Source organism: Salvelinus sp. IW2-2015, linkage group LG33 (assembly GCF_002910315.2).
Source record: "Salvelinus sp. IW2-2015 linkage group LG33, ASM291031v2, whole genome shotgun sequence".
NCBI classification, from domain to species: domain Eukaryota; kingdom Metazoa; phylum Chordata; class Actinopteri; order Salmoniformes; family Salmonidae; genus Salvelinus; species Salvelinus sp. IW2-2015.
In genome coordinates this window covers 13,682,980-13,704,410 of record NC_036872.1, presented here as the reverse complement: position 1 = coordinate 13,704,410, position 21,431 = coordinate 13,682,980, and the positions used below count along the sequence as shown (strand labels likewise).

At 42.9% G+C, this 21,431-nt stretch overlaps 1 protein-coding gene across 3 annotated transcripts; it reads left to right on the top strand.

Annotated features, from left to right (window-relative positions):
• The first annotated feature begins 838 nt into the window (after positions 1-838).
• Positions 839-21,388, top strand: LOC111958196 (coiled-coil domain-containing protein 92). Of its 3 annotated transcripts, none has more exons than XM_070436965.1 (5): positions 839-1,003; positions 2,721-3,000; positions 4,566-4,739; positions 7,019-7,060; positions 19,774-21,388. In XM_070436965.1, the coding sequence occupies exons 3-5, from the start codon at positions 4,604-4,606 to the stop codon at positions 20,562-20,564; spliced, it is 969 nt and encodes a 322-aa protein (XP_070293066.1). In that variant the 5' UTR covers positions 839-1,003; positions 2,721-3,000; positions 4,566-4,603; the 3' UTR covers positions 20,565-21,388. The 3 variants fall into 3 exon arrangements, with proteins under 3 accessions (XP_070293066.1, XP_070293064.1, XP_023835162.1); XM_070436963.1 differs by having other exon boundaries at positions 2,718-3,000; XM_023979394.3 differs by lacking the exon at positions 2,721-3,000 and having other exon boundaries at positions 840-1,003.
• Positions 21,389-21,431: the final 43 nt, after the last annotated feature.

Sequence of the window (21,431 nt, the reverse complement as noted above, 5' to 3'; positions counted from 1 at the left end):
CAACAGTGCAGCAGGCAACGGGAGTAGGTGTCACACCGACTTGGGAGAAGCTTTTTTCGGGAGGCAGAATCCTTTTTTTCATCAGATGACAGTCTGAAACAACTTCATCAGATGACAGTCTGATAACATATTTATTGTATAGCATATGTTTTTTTAGAAAAATGTGCATATTTCAGGTATAAATCACAGTTCTACATTGCAGCTGCAATCTGAAATAGTGCCGAAGCAGCCAGAATAATTACAGAGACCAACGTCAAATACCGAAATACTCATCATAAAACATTTCTGAAAAATACACAGCGTACAGCAAATGAAAGACCAACATCTTGTGAATCCAGCCAATATTTCAGATTTTTTAAGTGTTTTACAGCGAAATACACTTATTCCAGTTCAGAGTGAAAATTATTTATTGTATTTTAACAGCAACAGTTCCAACCTAGACAGATATGTAAGAGTGTTTTTAATGGGGAAAAATAAACATGATTAGCTATTTATATGGGTATTTCATTTCATTGTTATTTGTTTTTGTCTATATTGCACTTGTTTTAGGCATAATGGCAATGAAATGTGCCAATATCTACGTATAGTTGCATATTTTCATAAGCTTATGTCCCAGGACAACACAGAATTTCTCATTTAGGCCCCAGGCTGAAAAAGTCTGGGTTTAACAATTTAATGTTTACTAAAATCACATTTCCTTTGATTTTTGTATGCATCTATTTCTGAGTGTCAACTTATAAATAATAAAACAAACTACCATTTATTGAACATTGTTACTACTTTTAGTAGTATCCCATGATGCATCGCCTTATTTTGTTGTAGCTCAGGGAGATGAGCTAGAGAACTGACAGACATAGTCCTCTCTGTTACTGCAGACAGCAGGAGCGCTTGACCAGCAGCAACGACAATGCCTAACATGGCAGAACGGATTTAGCCACTGTAGCAATTACGGCAACAATTTATATATTAGAGAATATCAGACGATATTGTAATATTGTTGAAGGTAGGTATCACGATATGTTATTACATTTATAAACCGTTTTCCACATTGGTAACAGCAGGACCCCTCATCGATTGCACCTGCCTCTCGCAGAGTCTGGTTTTGTTAACGTTCTCTAGCTAGCAGCAAGCTAGCCAAATGAGCATAGCATGAACATAACAGCTTCGAAATGTATTCGCATGCAGCATCTTAGGTAGCGCTAGCTTCTGCACTCGTTGTTAACGTTAGCTAACAGTTTGGTTGGCTAGCTAAATGTGACATGCCATGTGTGACTGGATATCAAGAATATAGCTACTAACGTTAGCTAGCTGACTTGATGGTTGGTTGGCTACACAAAATGACAATCGTATTTACTAACTAGTAGGTGTACTAGATATTACCAGTTCAGCTATTTGGATTGGGAGTGCAATAAGACGATGTTGTTTACAAATAGGGCGGCCTTAACCAATTGTTATGGACCGATCATCGTACGTCTGAATTACAGTTAACATCAAATGAAACGATTAGCTATTGTAGCTAACATTGTTGTCAAATAGATTTTGGATTGGAAAGTGGTAGTCAGACGCGTGCCTGTGAAAGTCGGATCGGGTGCTGTCCGCAATGCAGGTCCTGAAACCAATATAAAACTACTATAATTTTGTCCTTGCATGAGGTCAGTTTGACTTGCTTTTCCATTCTAATGAATAAATAGTCCTACAAAGACAGTCTTATTGCTCCAAACCCAACTGGCTACCTTGCTGTTATGGAGACAAGTGGATACATTTTAATTCTGCACATTTTCTAGCAGAGAAATGCGGCCTTAATGTCTCAATTGATTATTCCAAAGCACATGGAAAGTTAGTTATATGGACTGGAACAAAGTATCCATGAGACAAAGACATTTGCTCAACACCCACCCTCCATAGGAAAGCTGTGACTTCATGATATTTTCAGCATACTAATTTGAGACAGCACTTAGCTTGGTTGGGTGAATTGAAAGGGATTTTCTCAGTCTTAAGTGTGTGAGACTTCTACCAACCTTTTATCACAGGGGGTGTTTCTGTAGCGTTAATCTCTGTTTAGCGAAGTATGGTAGCTAGTTTGTCTTGCTTCTGCAGTTCATTGGAGAGAGGCGATAGGGGAGGGGAGTTGGATATTCAATTTTCTCTCCAAAAGCAACATTAATTTAGGATAACTGAGTATATCAGATCACTACAAATGGAGAAAGAGGGTGGAGGGTTGTTTGTTGGTGATGTCATTACAATGTGATATCATTAGAAAAGTATCTAATGTTGTCACTGTGCTATGACATCAGCTGAACTCTCAAGAACCAAGCCTGATGCTAGGAATGGGTTGTGCTGTGTGAGAGTGTCTGCCATCCAGGGTTTACAGGAAGGACTCAGGATTACTCATTTATTATAGATTATCTCTTTGAGTGCACCCTTTATGACGCGTCACTCACTCTCTCTCTCTCTGTGATTACTCGGCTGTGTTGGAGGTCAACTGGTGTCCTTTGCTTCTGTACACAATGAGCGAATTTGACATAAAACTCCTATCGCTGAAGAGCAAGCTTTGAGAGCCATCAGAGGTGACACAATTTATTAATGTTAGTAAGCCGATGATGTAAGAGGGGGAAGCTATGAGATGTGTTATTGAAGCTTGCTTGCTAATGTATGCAGTGGAAGGCTCTCTCTGCACTCAGAGGGGAAAATCAATGTGCTCTCTACTCCTGGCCCAGTAGTGTTGTCTGGGAGAGGGTGGAGACAATGGGACGGCTGCTCTGCTCTGACTGAATGATGGTCTCTTACCTCACCTCTGGGCGCTGTCTCTGGCTGAACACTGGTTGCAAGGACGTCCAAGGAGGGAGGAAGGGACGGGAGACGAGCAGACCCTGCCTGCTGCTGGAGACTGGCTGCATCATGCCACACCCTGTGTCACTGACGTTTACTAATCTTCTCAGGATCTCTGAAAGCATTCTGTACTCAGCCTCCTCCTCACGCTTTGTGCACTGAAATGGAGGAGTAAGTTCCTGCCAGAGTTTGTTTGTAGCCTAGTTTTTTTGGATGACCTGTTGATAATGACCTATTCAGCCTATGAAATACCCATTGGCCTATTAACCTATTAATTTCATCAAATCCATACCTTGTGTTCTCTTATATGGTATTTGGATTGGTATTCATTTGAGGTCTTTTTAATCCAGGGTCTTGTCTCATTAAAGTGTTGATGTTTATTTTAAGCAACATGCTGGTAAAGGGCCCAAGAAACCCAACAAAAATGCAGATGACTTGTTTCCCCCTGAGGTGTCTTCTTTAGAGACGTAGACTGCTCTCTATCTGATGATAAAATCAATAGTTCGACATCAGTGTGTGTAAGCCAATAGAGTAAGCAAAAAGGTATTAGCCTATGTGACCCTTCTCTCCTTGCAAGAAACATAGAATTAGGCTGCATTGCGAATTTTATCAGGGTAAAAAGGGTATTGACTGAGTAGCATTCCAAAAACAATATTGAGTTCAATACTGTGCTATTTTCATGACCAAGAAACTGTATAAATGTACTCGATTCATAAAAATTTCTACATAGTCCCGATTTGGTTTGAGTCATTTTTAAAGTATACTGAACAAATATATAAACGCAACATGTAAAGTGATGGTCTCGTGTTTCATTAAATAAATCCCTGAAATGTTCCATACGCACAAAAAGCTTATTTCTCTCATTTTGTGACCAAATTTGTTTACACCCGTGTTAGTGGGCATTTCTCCTTTGCCAAGATAATCCATCCACCTGACAGGTGTGGCATATCAAGAAGCTGATTTAACAGCATGATCATTACACAGGTGCACCATGTGCTGGGTACAATAAAAGGCTACTCTAAATTGTGCAGTTTTGTCACACAACACAATGCTACAGATGTTTTGAGGGAGTGTGCAATTGGCATGCTGACTGCAGGAATGTCCAACATAGCTGTTGCCAGAGAATTGAATGTTAATTTCTCTACCATATGCCGCCTCCAACGTCATTTTCTAGAATTTGGCAGTACGTCCAACCTTCCTCACAACCGCAGACCACGTGTAACCATTCCAGCCAAGGACCTCCACATCCGGCTTCTTCACCTTCGGGATTTTCTGAGGATGGGGGGCATTCTGAGGAGTATTTCTGTCTGAAATAATGCCCTTTTGTAGGGAAAAACGAATTCTGATTGGCTAGGTCTGGCTCCCAGTAGGTGGGCCTGGCTCCCAAGTGGGTGGGCCTATGCCCTCCCAGGCCCACTCATTGCTGCGCCCCTGCCCAGTCATGTAGAGCCATAGATTAGGGCCTAATGAATTTACTATATTTCAATTGACTGATTTCCTTCTATGAACTGTAACTCAGTAAAATCTTTTAAAATGTTGTATGTTGCGTATATATTTTTATTCACTATATATTGAAAAAGTAAAAAAAAAAAAAAAGTAAGTAAGAAAAATCAAAGGCAAAGTAAAGCTGGAGCACATCCCAAATGGGTGAAAGGGGGAGCATTTAGGCTAAGCACTGAACCCCAGATGGTACGGCTCTTGTTTTGATGTTGTCTCTCTGTCATCTATGTTTGCAGGTCTCTAGAACTGGTGTGTTTCTACTGCATCATCTGCCATGGCATCCCCCATTGGTACCCTAGAGAATAATCTGCACAGCGCCCAGAAGAACCTGCTCTTCCTCCAGCAGGACCATGCCAAGACACTGAAAGGTCTACATGCAGAGATCCGCAAACTACAACAGCACTGTACAGGTGAACATGCTAAACCTCAAACTAAACTTGAACTAGACCTAAATACATACACTTTACAGGGTTTGTACAGTCATGAAAATCCTGGGAAAGTATCGGAATTTGAAAATTGTGTTTTTCCAAGCCTGGAAAAGTTTTGGAAAACGATAAAATCCTAAAATGTTATTTTTTAATTTAAAAAAAATGTATCCATCAAATAAAAATCAACATATCAGCCAGAATCGGAATGACAATATTGCATCCGTGTTTGTGCTCACCACTCGCATAGTGCGAGACCCAGTTTGCCGTTGCTTAAGGAGAGAGTGACAGTCGGACATTGCAGCAACAGGTAGGCCTATAAAATATGATAGAGAACAGATTAACTAGGTAGCCAAATCAAAACATATCTTGTACCCTCTAGTTAACTGTTTAGCTATTATTAGCATATATTTTGTTATGTTCCCAAAGACATTCGACCAACACTCGCGAAAAAGGTCATAGAAAGTTGATTTACTTTTTTGAACGATTCAAATTATTAATTTAAACAATTATTTTTGATGAAACAAATAATTCACTTCGCCATTATATTAGTTGGGAATCGGTTCAATGCGGTGAATCAAATCATGCGATACAAATAATAATTTGTGAATTGTAAACATTCATTTTAGGAAAAAAGATCAGATGTAGCTTTATTTTGGATTATGTGGCTTCAAAACTTGTTTTCTCGATACTTCCAGTTGATTTGAGCATCCAATGTAGGGGACATTGGAACTCAATAGATGCTAGTCAGCCTGCAAAGTTAACACTTCTAAGGTAGCTAAGATAAATATGGCTAAACTAGAAAGGGTACATTTCCTGAAAAATTGCGGACTTGCTTCTTCTAAATAAAAAGATGTGTAACCTACCATAGCCATTTGATCTTTGATATATTGAATGAGCTAATTATTTCAAAAGGCATAAAACGTATTTGGGTTGCAATGTTTTACATCAAGCGTGATCAACCATCCTTCAGGAGAGCTAATGGTTGTGCAGGTTTTTATTCAAGTCCCCCTCTAACAAACCACATTTTAGAAATGAGCTGCTCAACCGGACCTTGATAAACTGGCTCTGATGTGTTTGAGCAGGGCTTGATCAAAAGCCTGCACACTCAGTAGCTCTCCAGCCTTAGGGCTGATCACATGTGTTTTACACAGTTGCCTTAAAGGTATTCTACTTTGTGGGGGGTTAAGTGCCTTGCTCAATGACAGGAGATGGTACATGGGATCAAAGAGCAGCCTCCCGGTATCGATACCACATTACGCATACTTTTCTATACGTAGATAGAGACGCCGCTAATTTTTGGTCATGGAAAGTCATGAAATTCCATCTGTCAAAAACTGTGTGAACCCAGACTGTTATAGAATATGAAAGCATACTCGCGCGCAACCGAAGGAAAACTTTCTCAACACCTGGATTGCAAGCTCACTTGGTATTACATTCTGAGTCATACATGGTGAATACTCATTTACAGTTCTGCTTGAACAACATGCAGTCACATTAGATCACAGAACAGCAACGCTGCAAAGGTAAACAGGATTAACGATAAGTGAATCATGATACCCTGAGCCACAAACCAGAGCGTACCACACCAGAGTGGCTAGCAAGGGCCGGGTCCATTAAATTCATCGCTCTGTGCTTTGGCCCAGGTTGTCAACTATCCTTAGACAATCTGCTGCCATTGCTAAGCTAGCCTGTGACTCTCACTAATCCTAGCCCATCTGTAGAGGCCTGCCATCTCACCTCAGGGGGTTTTCTGCACAGAGATATAAATAAATAAAAAATCTGTGTTAACTTCAATTACTAAAACCAGATATAAACAATGTAGAAAAGAAAATGGACCAATATATATATTTTTTAAACAACATATTTGACAACTAACAAACACCAAAATAAAATCTAGACCGTCAGGGAGAATCTAAAAGTCCAAAATTATGCATTGATTGTGTTATTTGAGTCACTCAGATAGCCATAAGTCTTGGCAAAATGTGTAGAATTTCATGAAATTTGCTTTAAAACAGCAAATGTTGTCTTTGTGGCCAACAGGATAGCCTCTAAAATTTAGGGTAGGCGACCACGCCATTGGCCACGCCTACTCCCACGCCCAACATCTAATCCACATTTTGATCCAGAAAAAACCCTGCTCTCCACTAGAGCTGCTAGACAGGCTCTCTGAATAGCATGCTCCTTTATGCCACCACACCACTCCTGTCAGAGCTGAGGATCCTGGTCTGACGGTGACATTTGATCCTCTTCTCTTTTCACAGACTTGACATATGAGCTGACAGTGAGAAGTTCAGATCCAACAGGTAAGATGTTTAACAGGCTTCCTTTCATAACGTGACTCCAGGCACACACACTTGGCCTGACTTTTTCAATACTTAATTATTACATAGTAATACCATAGTTATGGAGAGATTACTACTTTTTTACTGGGGTGGGATCCAGTCAGTTCATTTTCTCACTATTTTTCTAGATGTAATTCTGTGGGAACTCTCTCTCTGTTTTAACTTGACTCTGCTGTCATTGTGTAAGTAATGCAATTTCAAGTAATTTAAGTAATTTCACTATCATACTGGCAGGTATATTGTTCATGATATTATATAGCCTATGTGAACTAAAAATCTCTCTCTGCTTGCCTTCACACTGGCTGTTTGAAAACAGTGGCAGTGCCAATGAACAGCCCAGGTACTAAAACCTGCAAAGCTATAAATAAGACTTTCTGCAGCAGAACAGAACAGAGGCCTCTGTATGTCTTAGCCCTGGGAATGGGAGAGAGCAGAAGGCTTGTGCTGTATCCTGGTAACACTCTCCCACCCAGGAAGTGGTGCGCTGCGGCCGGGACCCCCTGCTGTTCAGGGCACTGTCCTCCTTTCACTGTCAGCTCACCGTCAAGCTCATAGCACAGCCCCCTCCCCCACGTTACCATGGACATGTCACAGAGTCAAACAGAAGTCTAGATTATATACACAGGATAACTTACAATCAGCATGCAGTAGAACCACACAGAGGTCCAACTCTGGGATTTGACCACGTAGTAGACAGACTCAAATAGGAATTGAACATGAATCACATTGGATCTGTGCAATAGGTAGAAAATATAGCAATCAATGTGATGATGTTAGATATTCTGTATACGGTCAGTACTACAGAAATACTATTAACAATGGGCAGAAGTCAAGGCCCTCCCACCCTCATCTTTCAGGACATCATTACAGTCTTGATTATGCAGCTGAAATAGCTTTATATACTTGCCAGAGAACAGTGGGCTGATACTCACACTTTGTAGCATCTCTAGCCATGGACCCAAGCAAAAAAGAATGATAGAAAAGCAAAACAGATCATGGTTCTGAAATCAGGCTTGATCTTTGATGTCTTTTGTGCTTCTGAATTATTGAATGGGAAATCAGTCAGTTCACCTTTACAGAATAACAGTGGGTTGTACGACAGGTAACATATCTCACTTAATGTTACATTGTGTATCCTGTAAAGGGGCTCTGTGCAGTGCAGACAGCGCGGTACTGTGGGGGCTATTGTCAGAGACAGTAGCAGGTTAGTGTGGGACAACACGCAGATTTCAGTGCAGGAAATTAGATGATGTGTCACAGCACTAATGGACAGTCTGTGACCTACTTAGTGCAGCAGGCAGGGCTCAGTGGCTCAAAACAAAGACGACATCCCCTCTCTCGGCTGGTAAAGAAACGCCAATCATCACCCCCCGCCCATTAAGCTGATAGGAAATATACCAGACTGCCCAGTATAGAAAATAGATGTATACTCTAGTATTAGATGTAGATGGGTTGTGTTGGGTAGACATCATTATGTAGGCTCTACAGTATGATATAGGCCTATCTATCTGATACAGAGAGCTAATAGCTAGGCTATATCTGTACAGTAGCTGCTTGTGAATGTGTGTCTGATCAATGCTAATGGGGTGGGGTGAGGCGAGGTAGGAGCTGTGTTGATGTGGTAAGGGGAGGATGAAGAGCAATGATGAAGGTCAGAGCAGTGCTGTGACCTTGCTATCGACCAGATCTGTAATTTGAGACAGGAGCTCTTCTCTCTCTCTCTCTCTGCCCACCGCAGATGAGTCTCTGTAGACCATCACTCACATCAGCTGACAGACTCAGTCCATGGTCAGTGGATGTACTTACTCTAGAAGCACTAAAGCAGTCATTCGGACTGCTCATGAATGTCATTTTTGTATTACTCTGCCATTTTTAAAGTCATGCCCCCTTCCATCCTTGACATTTTAGAGATACAGGGTATCAGGATGTATTTGGTCCTATTGACTTTTTCCACATTTTTTTTTACGTTACAGCCTTATTCTAAAATTGATTAAATAGTTTTTTCCCCCTCATCAATCTACAGACAATACCCCATAATGACAAAGTGAAAGCAGGTCTTTAGAATTTTTTGCTAATTTATAAAAAATATAAAACTTAAATATCACATTGACATAAGTATTCAGAACCTTTACTCAGTACTTTGTTGATGCACCTTTGGCAGAGTCTTCTTGGGTATGACGCTACAAGTTTGGCACACCTGTATTTGGGGAGTTTCTCCCATTCTTCTCTGTAGATCCTCTCAAGCTCTGTCAGGTTGGATGGGGGGCGTTGCTGCGCCGCTATTTTCAGGTCTCTTCAGAGATATTAGATTGGGTTCAAGTCCAGGCTCTGGCTGGGCCACTCAAGGACATTCAGAGACTTTCCCCGAAGCCACTCCTGCATTGTCTTAGCTGTGTGCTTAGGGTCGTTGTCCTGTTGGAAGGTGAACATTTGCCCCAATCTGAGGTCCTGATTGCTCTAGAGTAGATTTTCATCAAGGATCTCGCTGTATTTTGCTACGTTCATCTTTCCCTCCATCCTGACTAGTCTCATAGTCCCTGCCGTTGAAAAACATCCCCACAGCATGATGCTTCCACAACCATGCTTCACTGTAGGGATGGTGCCAGGTTTCCTCCAAACATGATAATTGGCATTCAGGCCAAAGAGTTCAATCTTAGTTTCATCAGGCCAGAGAATCTTGTTTCTCATGGTCTGAGAGACCTGTAGGTGCCTTTTGGAAAACTCTAGGGCAGGCTGTCATGTGCCTTTTACTGAGGAGTGGCTTCCGTCTGGCCACTCTACCATAAAGGCCTGATTGGTGGAGTGCTGCAGAGATGGTTGTCCTTCTGGAAGGTTCTCCCGTCTCCACAGAGGAACTCTGGAGCTCTCTCAGAGTGACCATCGGGTTCTTGGTCACCTCCCTGACCAAGGCCCTTCTGCCCCGATTGCTAAGTTTGGCCGGGCGGCCAGTTCTAGGAAGAGTCTTGGCTGTTCAAAACTTCTTCCATTTAAGAATGATGGAGGCCACTGTGTTCTTGGGGACCTTCAATGCTGCAGAAATGTATTCGTACCCTTCCCCAGATCACTGCCTTGACACAATCCTATCTTGGAGCTCTACGAACAATTCCTTCGACCTCATGCCTTGGTTTTTGCTCTGACATGCACTGTCAACTGTGGGACCTTATATAGACAGGTGTGTGCCTTTCCAAATCATGTCCAATTCGTTTGGGACATAACATTTTTGCATCTGAGCTCCTAGTGTGTGGCTCTCCTTTATTTTTTAAAGTGTTCCACTCCGCTAGCCAGCACCTCGCCTAAATAGATGTGCTTTCTTTCGCCTCTCAATTAGTTGGGTTTAACACAGGTGGTCTCCAATGTAATAAAAACATCTCAAGGATGAGCAATGGAACAGGATGCACCGGAGCTCAATTTCGAGTCTCATAGCAGAGTCTGAATACTTATGTAAATAAGGTCATTCTGTTTTTGTTTTTTTTGCCAACATTTCCAAAAACCTGTTTTCGATTTGTCATTATGGGGTATTGTGTGTGATTGATGAGGATTTTTTATTTATTTAATGCATTTTAGTATAATGCTGTAACGTAACAAAATGTGGTAAAAGTGAAGGGGTCTGAATACTTTCATTCGAATGAACTGTAACACACGGTCGTTGTTAGAATCTTAAAATCACAAACAGAACTGGAGTTATAACCATTTTTATGGTATTCCCCCGTTGCCCCTCCTTCTCCCAACAGTAGGGCTTGCTCCCCTCCTTCTCCGACAGTAGGGCCTGCTCCCTCCTTCTCCGACAGTAGGGCTTGCTCCCCTCCTTCTCCCGACAGTGGGCCTGCTCCCCTCCTTCCGACAGTAGGGCTTGCTCCCCTCTCTTCTCCGACAGTAGGGCTGCTCCTCCTTCTCCGACAGTAGGGCCTGCTCCCCTCCTTCTCCGACAGTAGGGCCTGCTCCCCTCCTTCTCCCGACAGTAGGGCCTGCTCCCTCCTTCTCCCGACAGTAGGGCTTGCTCCCTCCTTCTCGACAGTAGGGCCTGCTCCCCTCCTTCTCCCGACAGTAGGGCCTGCTCCCCTCCTTCTCCCGACAGTAGGGCCTGCTCCCCCTGCTTCTCCCGACAGTAGGGCCTGCTCCCCTCCTTCTCCCGACAGTTGAAGGTGCTCTGCCCAGTTGATAATCAACCGATAATTGTCTCAACTGAACCTAAACTATGCAAAACTAATTTCAATCATAGAACAGATAAATAAATTAAGTAAAGTATGATGGGTGATTTGATGAGCGAGGGGAAGCGTACGTTGCAGTCAGACGTCTTGATTCCAAGATGGCGTAGCAGTCAGACGTCTTTGTCCTCGTCTTGTTGTGTCCCGTGTATATATATTTTTCTTCGCATATATATATTAATAGAGGTCGACCGATTAATCGGAATGGCCGATTAATTAGGGACGATTTCAAGTTTTCATAACAATCGGAAACCGATTTTTTTTAAATACTTTTTTTACACCTTTATTTAACTAGGCAAGTCAGTTAGAACACATCCTTACTTTCAATGACGGCCTAGGAACGGTGGGTTAACTGCCTTTTCAGGGGCAGAACGACAGATTTTTACCTTGTCAGCTCGGGGATTCAATGTTACAACCTTACGGTTAACTAGTCCAACGCCTCTACGGCACATGCCTTACATTGCACTCCACGAGGAGCCTGCCTGTTACGCGAATGCAGTAAGAAGCCATGGTAAGTTGCTAGCTAGCATTAAAGTTATCTTATAAAAAACAATCAATCATAATCACTAGTTAACTACACATGGTTGATGATATTACTAGTTTATCTAGCGTGTCCTGGATTGCATATAATCGATGCGGTGCGCATTCGCGAAAAAGGACTGTCGTTGCTCCAACGTGTACCTAACCATAAACATCAATGCCTTTCTTAAAATCAATACACAAGTATATATTTTTAAACCTGCATATTTAGTTAATATTGCCTGCTAACATGAATTTCTTTTAACTAGGGTAATTGTGTCACTTCTCTTGCAACAGTGTCAGGGTATATGCAGCAGTTTGGGCCGCCTGGCTTGTTGCTAACTGTGTGAAGACTATTTCTTCCTAACACAGACGGCCAACTTCGCCAAACGGGGGATGATTTAACAAAAGCGCATTTGGGAAAAAAGCACAATCGTTGCACGACTGTACCTAACCATAAACATCAATGCCTTTCTTAAAATCAATACACAGAAGTATATATTTTTAAACCTGCATATTTAGCTAAAAGAAATCCAGGTTAGCAGGCAATATTAACCAGGTGAAATTGTGTCACTTCTCTTGCGTTCATTGCACGCAGAGTCAGGGTATATGCAAGAGTTTGGGCCGCCTGGCTTGTTGCGAAATAATTTGCCAGAATTTTACGTAATTATGACATAACATTGAAGGTTGTGCAATGTAACAGGAATATTTAGACTTATGGATGCCACCCGTTAGATAAAATACGGATTGGTTCCGTATTTCACTGAAAGAATAAACGTTTTGTTTTCTAAATGATAGTTTCCGGATTCGACCATATTAATGACCAAAGGCTCGTATTTCTGTGTGTTATTATGTTATAATTAAGTCTATGATTTGATATTTGATATAGCAGTCTGACTGAGCGATGGTAGGCAGCAGCATGCTCGTAAGCATTCATTCAAACAGCACTTTCGTGCGTTTTGCCTGCAGCTCTTCGCAATTCTTCAAGCATTGAGCTGTTTATGACTTCAAGCCTATCAACTCCCGAGATTAGGCTGGTGTAACCGATGTGAAATGGCTAGCTAGTTAGCGTGGTGCGCGCTAATAGCGTTTCAATCGGTGACGTCACTCGCTCTGAGACTTGGAGTAGTTGTTCCCCTTGATCTGCAAGGGCCGCGGCTTTTGTGGAGCGATGGGTAACGATGCTTCGAGGGTGGATGTTGTCGATGTGTTACTGGTTCGAGCCCAGGTAGGGGCGAGGAGAGGGACGGAAGCTATACTGTTACACTGGCAATACTAAAGTGCCTATAAGAACATCCAATAGTCAAAGGTATATGAATGAGCTTTCATATGTTCTCATGTTCTGAGCAAGGAACTTAAACGTTAGCTTTTTTACATGGCACATATTGCACTTTTACTTTCTTCTCTTTGTTTTTGCATTATTTAAACCAAATTGAACATGTTTCATTATTTATTTGAGGCTAAATTGATTTTATTGATGTATTATATTAAGTTAAAATAAGTGTTCATTCAGTATTGTTGTAAAAAATCGGCCGATTAATCGGTATCGGCTTTTTTTGGTCCCCCAATAATCGGTATCGGTATCGGCGTTGAAAAATCATAATCGGTCGACCTCTAATATATATATATATTCTTTTTTCCTTAACCTCAACTTCAACATACTCTCCTGCAATCCGCCTCACCCAATGTGGTGTGGATCTGCTATTTTCTTTGCTACTAGCTAGTAGTCAGCTAGCCACTGCTAGTGGTCATCAGCTAACCTTAGCCCGGACAACTCTTGCCAGTCTGCACAGCGCGACTCAAACCAGAGCAAATCGTACTTATTTTTCTCCATATCTCCGGATTCCTACCGCAAGCTCTGAACCTTTTCACCTGGATCATCGCAGCTAGCTAGCTACTATTCAAAGTGGCCACTCCTGGCTAACATCTCTGTCCCAAAGCAAGAACCAATTAGCCTGGAGCTAGCCTTTGCTACGCCCATCTCCCGGGTAGCCAAAGAGGTCCATCAGCCACTCCTTGGGCTACAATACCTATATTGCCAATTGGCCTGGACCCCTTTTACTACCGACACGGAGCCCCGCTAATTCCATCACGACTGGACTACCGACATAATCTGGGGTTTTTTCAACTGGCTCCTCCGTCGCGACGTCCCCTGAATGCCCACCTGCTAGCCGCGGCCCGCTAGCTGTCTAGAGCATATCGGACTGTTAGCTGAAGAGGCCCATCGGACAAATTCTTTGGTCACTATACCTATTTTGACCCTTTTACCACAAGGAGCCCTGCTGATCCATCACGACTAGTCTGCCAACGTAACAGCACGAGGGGGCCACAACAGACTTCTTCCATTGCGACGTCCCTCTAAGGCCCTTCTGCTAGCTTGCTAGCCCCGGCCCGCTAGCTGCCTGAATCGACGTGTCTCTAGCCCGCCGAGCTACTCACTGGACCCCTATAATCACTCGGCTACGCATGCCTCTCCCTAATGTCAATATGCCTTGTCTATTGCTGTTTAGGTTAGTGATTATTTCACTGTAGAGCCTCTATCCCTGCTCAATACGCCTTAGCTAACCCTTTAGTTCCACCTCCCACACATGTGGTGACCTCACCTGGTTTAAATTATGTTTCTAGAGACAATATCTCTCTCATCATCACTCAATGCATAGGTTTACCTCCACTGTATTCACATCCTACCATACCTTTGTCTGTACATTATGCCTTGAATATATTATACTGTGCCCAGAAACCTGCTCCTTTTACTCTCTGTTCCGAACGTACTAGACGACCAGTTCTTATAACATTTAGCCGTACCCTTATCCTACTCCTCTTCTGTTCCTTTGGTGATGTAGAGGTTAATCCAGGCACTGCATTGCCTAGCTCCACTCCAATTCCCAGGAGCTCTCATTTGTTGACTTCTGTAACCGCAAAAGCCTTGGTTTCATGCATGTTAACATTATAAGCCTCCTCCCTAAGTTTGTTTTATTCACTGCTTTAGCACACTCTGCCAACCCGGATGTCCTAGCCATGTCTGAATCCTGGCTTAGGAAGACCACCAAAAATGTCCATCCCTAACTATAACATTTCCCGACAAGATAGAACTGCCAAAGGGGGCGGAGTTGCAATCTACTGCAGAGATAGCCTGCAGAGTTCTGTCTTACTATCCAGGTCTGAGCCCAAACAATTTCAGCTTCTACTTTTAAAAATCCACCTTTCCAGAAACAAGTCTCTCACCGTTGCCGCTTGCTATAGACCACCTTCTGACCCCAGCTGTGCCCTGGACACCATATGTGAATTGATTACCCCCCATCTATCTTCAGAGCTTGTGCTGTTAGGTGACCTAAACTGGGACATGCTTAACACCCCGGCCATCCTACAATCTAAGCTTGATGCCCTCAATCTCACACAAATGATCAATGAACCTACCAGGTGCAACCCCAAATCCGTAAACACAGGCACCCTCATAGATATCATCCTAACCAACCTGCCCTCCAAATACACCTCTGCTGTCTTCAACCAGGATCTCAGCGATCACTGCCTCATTGCCTGCATCCATAATGCGGTCAAACGACCACCCCTCATCACTGTCAAACGCTCCCTAAAACACTTCAGCGAGCAGGCTTTTCTAGTCAACCTGGCCCGGGTATCCTGGAAGGATATTGACCTCATTCCGTCAGTAGAGGATGCCTGGTTATTCTTTTAAAAGTGCTTTCCTCACCAACTTAAATAAGCATGCCCCATTCAAATAAAATTGAACCAGGAACAGATATAGCCCTTGGTTCACGCCAGACCTGACTGCCCTTGACCACCACAAAAACATCCTGTGGCTTGCTTTATTAGCATCGAATAGCCCCTGTGATATGCAACTTTTCAGGGAAGTTAGGAACCAATATACACAGGCAGTTAGGAAAGCAAAGGCTATCTTTTTCAAACAGAAATGTGCATCCTATAGCACAAACTACAAAAAGTTCTGGGACACTGTAAAGTCCATGGAGAATAAGAGCACATCCTCCCAGCTGCCCACTGCAGGCTAGGAAACACTGTCACCACCAATAAATCCACGATAATTGAGAATTTCAATGATGCTTTACACCTGGCTACCCCTACCCCGTTCAACAGCCCTCCACCTCCCACAGCAATTTGCCCAAGCCTCCCCACATTTCTCCTTCACCCAAATACAAACAGCTGATGTTCTGAAAGAGCGGCAAAATCTTGACCCCTGCGAATCAGCCGGGCTGGACAATCTGGATCCTCTCTTTCTAAAATTATCCGCCAAAATTGTTGCAACCCCTATTACTAGCCTYTTCAACCTCTCTTTCGTATCGTCTGAGATCCCCAAAAATTGGAAAGCTGCTGCGGTCATCCCCCTCTTCAAAGGGGGACACACTCTAGACCCAAACTGCCACCGTACCTTCTCCGCTATGCAATCTGGTTCCCGAGCTGGTCATGGGTGCACCTCAGCCACGCTCAAGGTCCTAAACGATATCATAACCGCCATCGATAAGAGAAAATACTGTGCAGCTGTATTCATCGACCTGGCCAAGGCTTTCGACTCTGTCAATCACCGCATTCTTATCGGCAGACTCAACAGCCTTGGTTTCTCAAATGACTGCCTCGCCTGGTTCACCAACTACTTCTCAGATAGAGTTCAGTGTGTCAAATCGGAGGGCCTGTTGTCCAGGCCTCTGGCAGTCTCTATGGGGGTGCCACAGGGTTCAATCCTCGGGCCGACTCTTTTCTCTGTATACATCAATGATGTCGCTCTTGCTGCTAGTAATTCTCTGATCCACCTCTACGCAGACGACACAATTCTGTATACTTCTAGCCCTTCTTTGGACACTGTGTTAACTAACCTCCAGAAGAGCTTCAATGCCATACAACTCTCCTTCCGTGACCTCTAACTGCTATTAACTGCAAGTAAAATGTAATGCATGCTCTTCAACCGATCGCTTCCCGCACCTGCCCGCCCGTCCAGCATCACTACTCTGGACGGTTCTGACTTAGAATATGTGGACAACTACAAATACCTAGGTGTCTGGTTAAACTGTAAACTCTCCTTCCAGACTCACACTAAGCATCTCCAATCCAAACTTAAATCTAGAATCGGCTTCCTATTTCGCAACAAAGCATCCTTCACTCATGCTGCCAAACATACCCTCGTAAAACGGACTATCCTACCGATCCTTGACTTCGGCAATGTCATTTACAAAATAGCCTCCAACACTCTACTCAGCAAACTGGATGCAGTCTATCACAGTGCCATCCGTTTTGTCACCAAAGCCCCATATACTACCCACCACTGCTACCTGTATGCTCTCGTTGGCTGGCCCTCGCTTCATATTCGTCGCCAAACCCACTGGCTCCAGGTCATCTATAAGTCTTTGCTAGGTAAAGCCCCGCCTTATCTCAGCTCACTGGTCACCATAGCAGCACCCACCCATAGCACGCGCTCCAGCAGGTATATTTTACTGGTCACCCCCCCAAAGCCAATTCCTCCTTTGGCCACCTTTCCTTCCAGTTCTCTGCTGCCAATGACTGGAACGAACTGCAAAAATCACTGAAGCTGGAGACTCATATCTCCCTCACTAACTTTAAGCACCAGCTGTCAGAGCAGCTCACAGATCACTGCACCTGTACGTAGCCCATCTGTAAATAGCCCATCCAACTACCTCATCCTCATACCGTTATTTATTTTGCTCCTTTGCACCCCAGTATCTCTACTTGCACACTCATCTTCTGCACATCTATCACTACAGGGTTTAATTGCTATATTGTAATTATTTCCCCACTATGGCCTATTTATTGCCCTTATCCTACCTCATTTGCACACACTGTATATAGACTTTTTCTATTTTATTATTGACTGTATGTTTGTTTATTCCATGTGTAACTCTGTGTTGTTGTTTGTGTTGCACTGCTTTGCTTTATCTCGGCCAGGTCGCAGTTGTAAATGAGAACTTGTTCTCAACTGGCCTACCTGGTTAAATAAAGGTGAAATAAATAAAACATTTAAAAAATAATGTAATCACCAATTGTGAATGAAGAACAGGGCGGGCCATTCTATTGTATTGATCTATTCTAATTATAATCTCAAAATGATATGTTTCCTATATCAGTCCACCGAATCCAAGCAGTCTTATCAGTCTACTCTGTCCTACTTAGAGTACACAGTGTGAGTAATTTACAATGTCAAGAAGACCAAGACGAATGGATCCACTTGCAGCGTTAGCGTTGCTACAAAACAAGCCTGGCCGATTATCAGCACAAAATGTCCTCACTGAGAGAGAAGGCCCTACATCGGAAGCAATAAACAACATCTGCAACGTACACCATGTAAGCACAAGCTGACAATAATTGACAATTATTTACATCTGTTGCTTCTGTCCTGATGTTCACTATTTATCAAGCACACTTTGCGCTTATAATGATGTTTAGGTTACTGATGTTTTCATCATTTCACCGTGTGTCTTGGTGGTTGGGGTATATATATATTTTTTTGTCATTATAGAAAGAAGCTGTTACTGCTTTCTAACACATGCTTTCTATTTCATAGTTGTAACAAAGGCACGTATACTCCCTCTCCAGCGCTCGAGTTCGTCAGGCTGCTTATTATTATGCACACCTGTCACCATCGTTACGCGCATCAGCGCCTAATCAGACTCAATCACCTGCCTGATTACCTTCCCTATAACTGTCACTCCTGTACGCTGCTCGTGTTTCTTGTTTTGTCCATGTTCGTTTTATTTATTAAATTATTCACTCCCTGTACCTCCTTCCCGACTCCCAGCGTACACTTTCCAGCACTCCATGAATAAAATGTGTTGGACACTTGAATATTGGTGTTGTTTGTTTTTACATATAGCCTACAGTAACATAAATGAATGAAAATGTTATTAGTATATTCTAACGTTACCTAAGACCTTTTATAAACACAACCAAATTATTATTTTTGCGATAGCATATATGAAATGTATTGATTACACTGTTAGAATGTTGCAGTCAGGTTGGCTGCTCATTATCTTGAAGGGGAGTTCCTCGAGTCCCAGCGGTTCTAGTGTTAAAGTACCTGTGTGTGTGTGTGTGTGTGTGTGTGTGTGTGTGTGTGTGTGTGTGTGTGTGTGTGTGTGTGTGTGTGTGTGTGTGGAGGGTTGGATACACAGTATGTGTAGCCTATATTTGGAATTTGCAGTGTGTGTGTGTGTTAGGCCCAATGCAGCAGTTTTTCTCTTAATATAATTTCGGGGTAACAGTTATTTACCTTTAAATTAAAATGGTCAAAAAGAACCAGAAATAGCTTCTTAGCAAAGAGCAATTTTTCAAGCAAGAATTGTAAAAAAAATTGTGTCTGACATGTACATATGTAGGATGTTAATTTGACCAGTTTCTCACAGCAGGAAAATAATCATGCAGTAACAGGAAATGTGAATTATTGTCTGGATTATAATTAATTCACATTTATATAGGGCTTGCGACATTTTTATTTGAGGCAAATCAAGTCTGACATTTTTAAGTGGAAAATACTTTCTTTAGAAGCATTTTTAAACCTTGAATATGAAATCAAATTTATTTATATAGCCCTTCTTACATCAGCTGATAATTTAAAGTGCTATACAGAAACCCCAAACAGCAAGCAAGTTTGCATTTCCTGCTGTGCAGGAAATTTCCTGCAACAACAGGGTGATCAAATTAAGATCCTATATCTGTACACAAGCCTACAGTATGTTGACTGCAGATGGCAGCCCTACCAGACAAATAGCAAAACAGCCTTGTTTGTACTCCTGATTGAATATTTTGAGAGGAATGGACAATGTTTTATTGTGGATCCAAATGAAACAGGCTACTGTATGTGTGACTATTTTGTTTGTTGCAACAGGGTGTAGATTTCTGATGGTTGTGTGAATGTGCATGTTTTGTCTTCATATAGAGGTCTAACAGTGTGATTTGTTTGTGTATGTGCAGACAGCAGTGAGGCACGCTGCAGGGAGCTACACAGTAAGTGTGAGGAGCTTGAGGCTCAGCTGAAAGTGAAGGAGGAGGAGAACACTGAGCTGCTGAGGGACCTGGAGCAGAAGAATGCCATGATCTCTGTCCTAGAGAACACCATCAAGGAAAGGGAGAAGAAGTACCTGGAGGAGCTGAAGATGAAGAGCCACAAGTTGGCTGTCCTGTCTGGAGAGCTGGAGCAGAGAGCCAGCACCATCGCTTACCTCACCTCTCAGCTCCACGCCACCAAGAAAAAGCTCCTGGCAGGCAGCTCCTCCGAGGCCAGCCCCAACGTCAGCCCTGTGAGCTCCTACAAGCCCACCCCTCCCAAAGCCAAGGACCGTCAGTCTGGCCCTGAGACCCCTCTACGCCGCATGAAGAAGAGCCTGTCTCAGCCGCTGCACTCTGAGTTAACCGAGCTGTACCGGCTGGGTTCTGATGGGAGGAGGATGGTCCTACGGGAGGCGGTGGACGCCATGCCCGACCCCACCCCATTTCTGCAGGCAGCTCGAGACATGCCTGATTTACAGATGGTACGAGACCGGCCTGCCGTCATCCCCCCCATCGCCTGTGATCGCTCGTCCAGCCCCCGCCACAGCCCGGCACGGGACCGTCAGCACCGGGCACACGTGGGCGTGGCACACCGCATCCACCACAGCACCCCTCCACTAGCGCCGTCTCAGCCAGAGGTGGAGATGCTGGCTGTGGACCAGGTCAATGGGGACAAGGTGGTGAGGAAGCGATCTGGGGCGGACAGAACAGTTTAACACACAACAAGAGCGGGAAGGAGCATCACCTACTGTATAATCAGCTGCTTTTTATGCAATTCTGCAACGAGCAAAAGAAAGTAAAATGGAAAACAGACAAAAAAGAAAAATGTATCTTTGTTCATGGTCCTCCTTCAAAAAACGTTTTTAATATGTAGACACGGACTACTGTAAGCATGCCAAATGTTTTGTTTTGAAACCCATGTGACTTACACATCCTGTCCTTTTTGCATTGTCTCTCATCTCACTCCATCTTACATCGTGCACATAAACTTCTCTGCCAAACATCTGCATTATTGCCTGCTTACCTGGTGAATCCAATACACATCGTCATAGTTACTAATACAGTTAAGTTATCCATACTTCCATCTGGTCAGCAATACTGTCCAGATAGATAAACAAGCTATATGAAGTCTGCAGCTACTTACATGTTATAGAAGTTAACTTATTAAACTAATACTCCCTGAATGTTTTTCATGTTGTGATGTTAATACATTAACAGAAACAAATCACACAAATGAATTGGTAATTGTCTAGTTATCACACAAATTAATTGGTAATTGTCTAGTTATCACACAAATTAATTGGTTACATGTCATGAGCATTTCTAAGACATCATCTACACAGAACTGTCTGATCTATGTGTCTGTGATATCTGTAAATATGGGATTGATTTTTTTCTTTGTTTTGCTTTTAATATAGAAAAATACATCTCAAGTATCGAAAAGTGGCATAATCACTTATTGTCATGCTTCTCACATCACACTTACTCGTCCTTGAATACTATGTATATGACAATATAATAAAGCAGTCTTTTTTTGTTACTAATGTGGTGTGTGTTGGGAAGAATCTAACCTCTGTCACAGG

Excerpts from the sequence above, each read along its gene's own strand:
- LOC111958196 (XM_070436965.1), top strand. The coding sequence starts at position 4,604 with ATGGCATCCCCCATTGGTACCCTAGAGAATAATCTGCACAGCGCCCAG. Across the intron at positions 4,740-7,018 it reads ACTACAACAGCACTGTACAG|ACTTGACATATGAGCTGACA; the intron begins GTGAACATGCTA and ends CTCTTTTCACAG. Across the intron at positions 7,061-19,773 it reads GAGAAGTTCAGATCCAACAG|ACAGCAGTGAGGCACGCTGC; the intron begins GTAAGATGTTTA and ends GTGTATGTGCAG.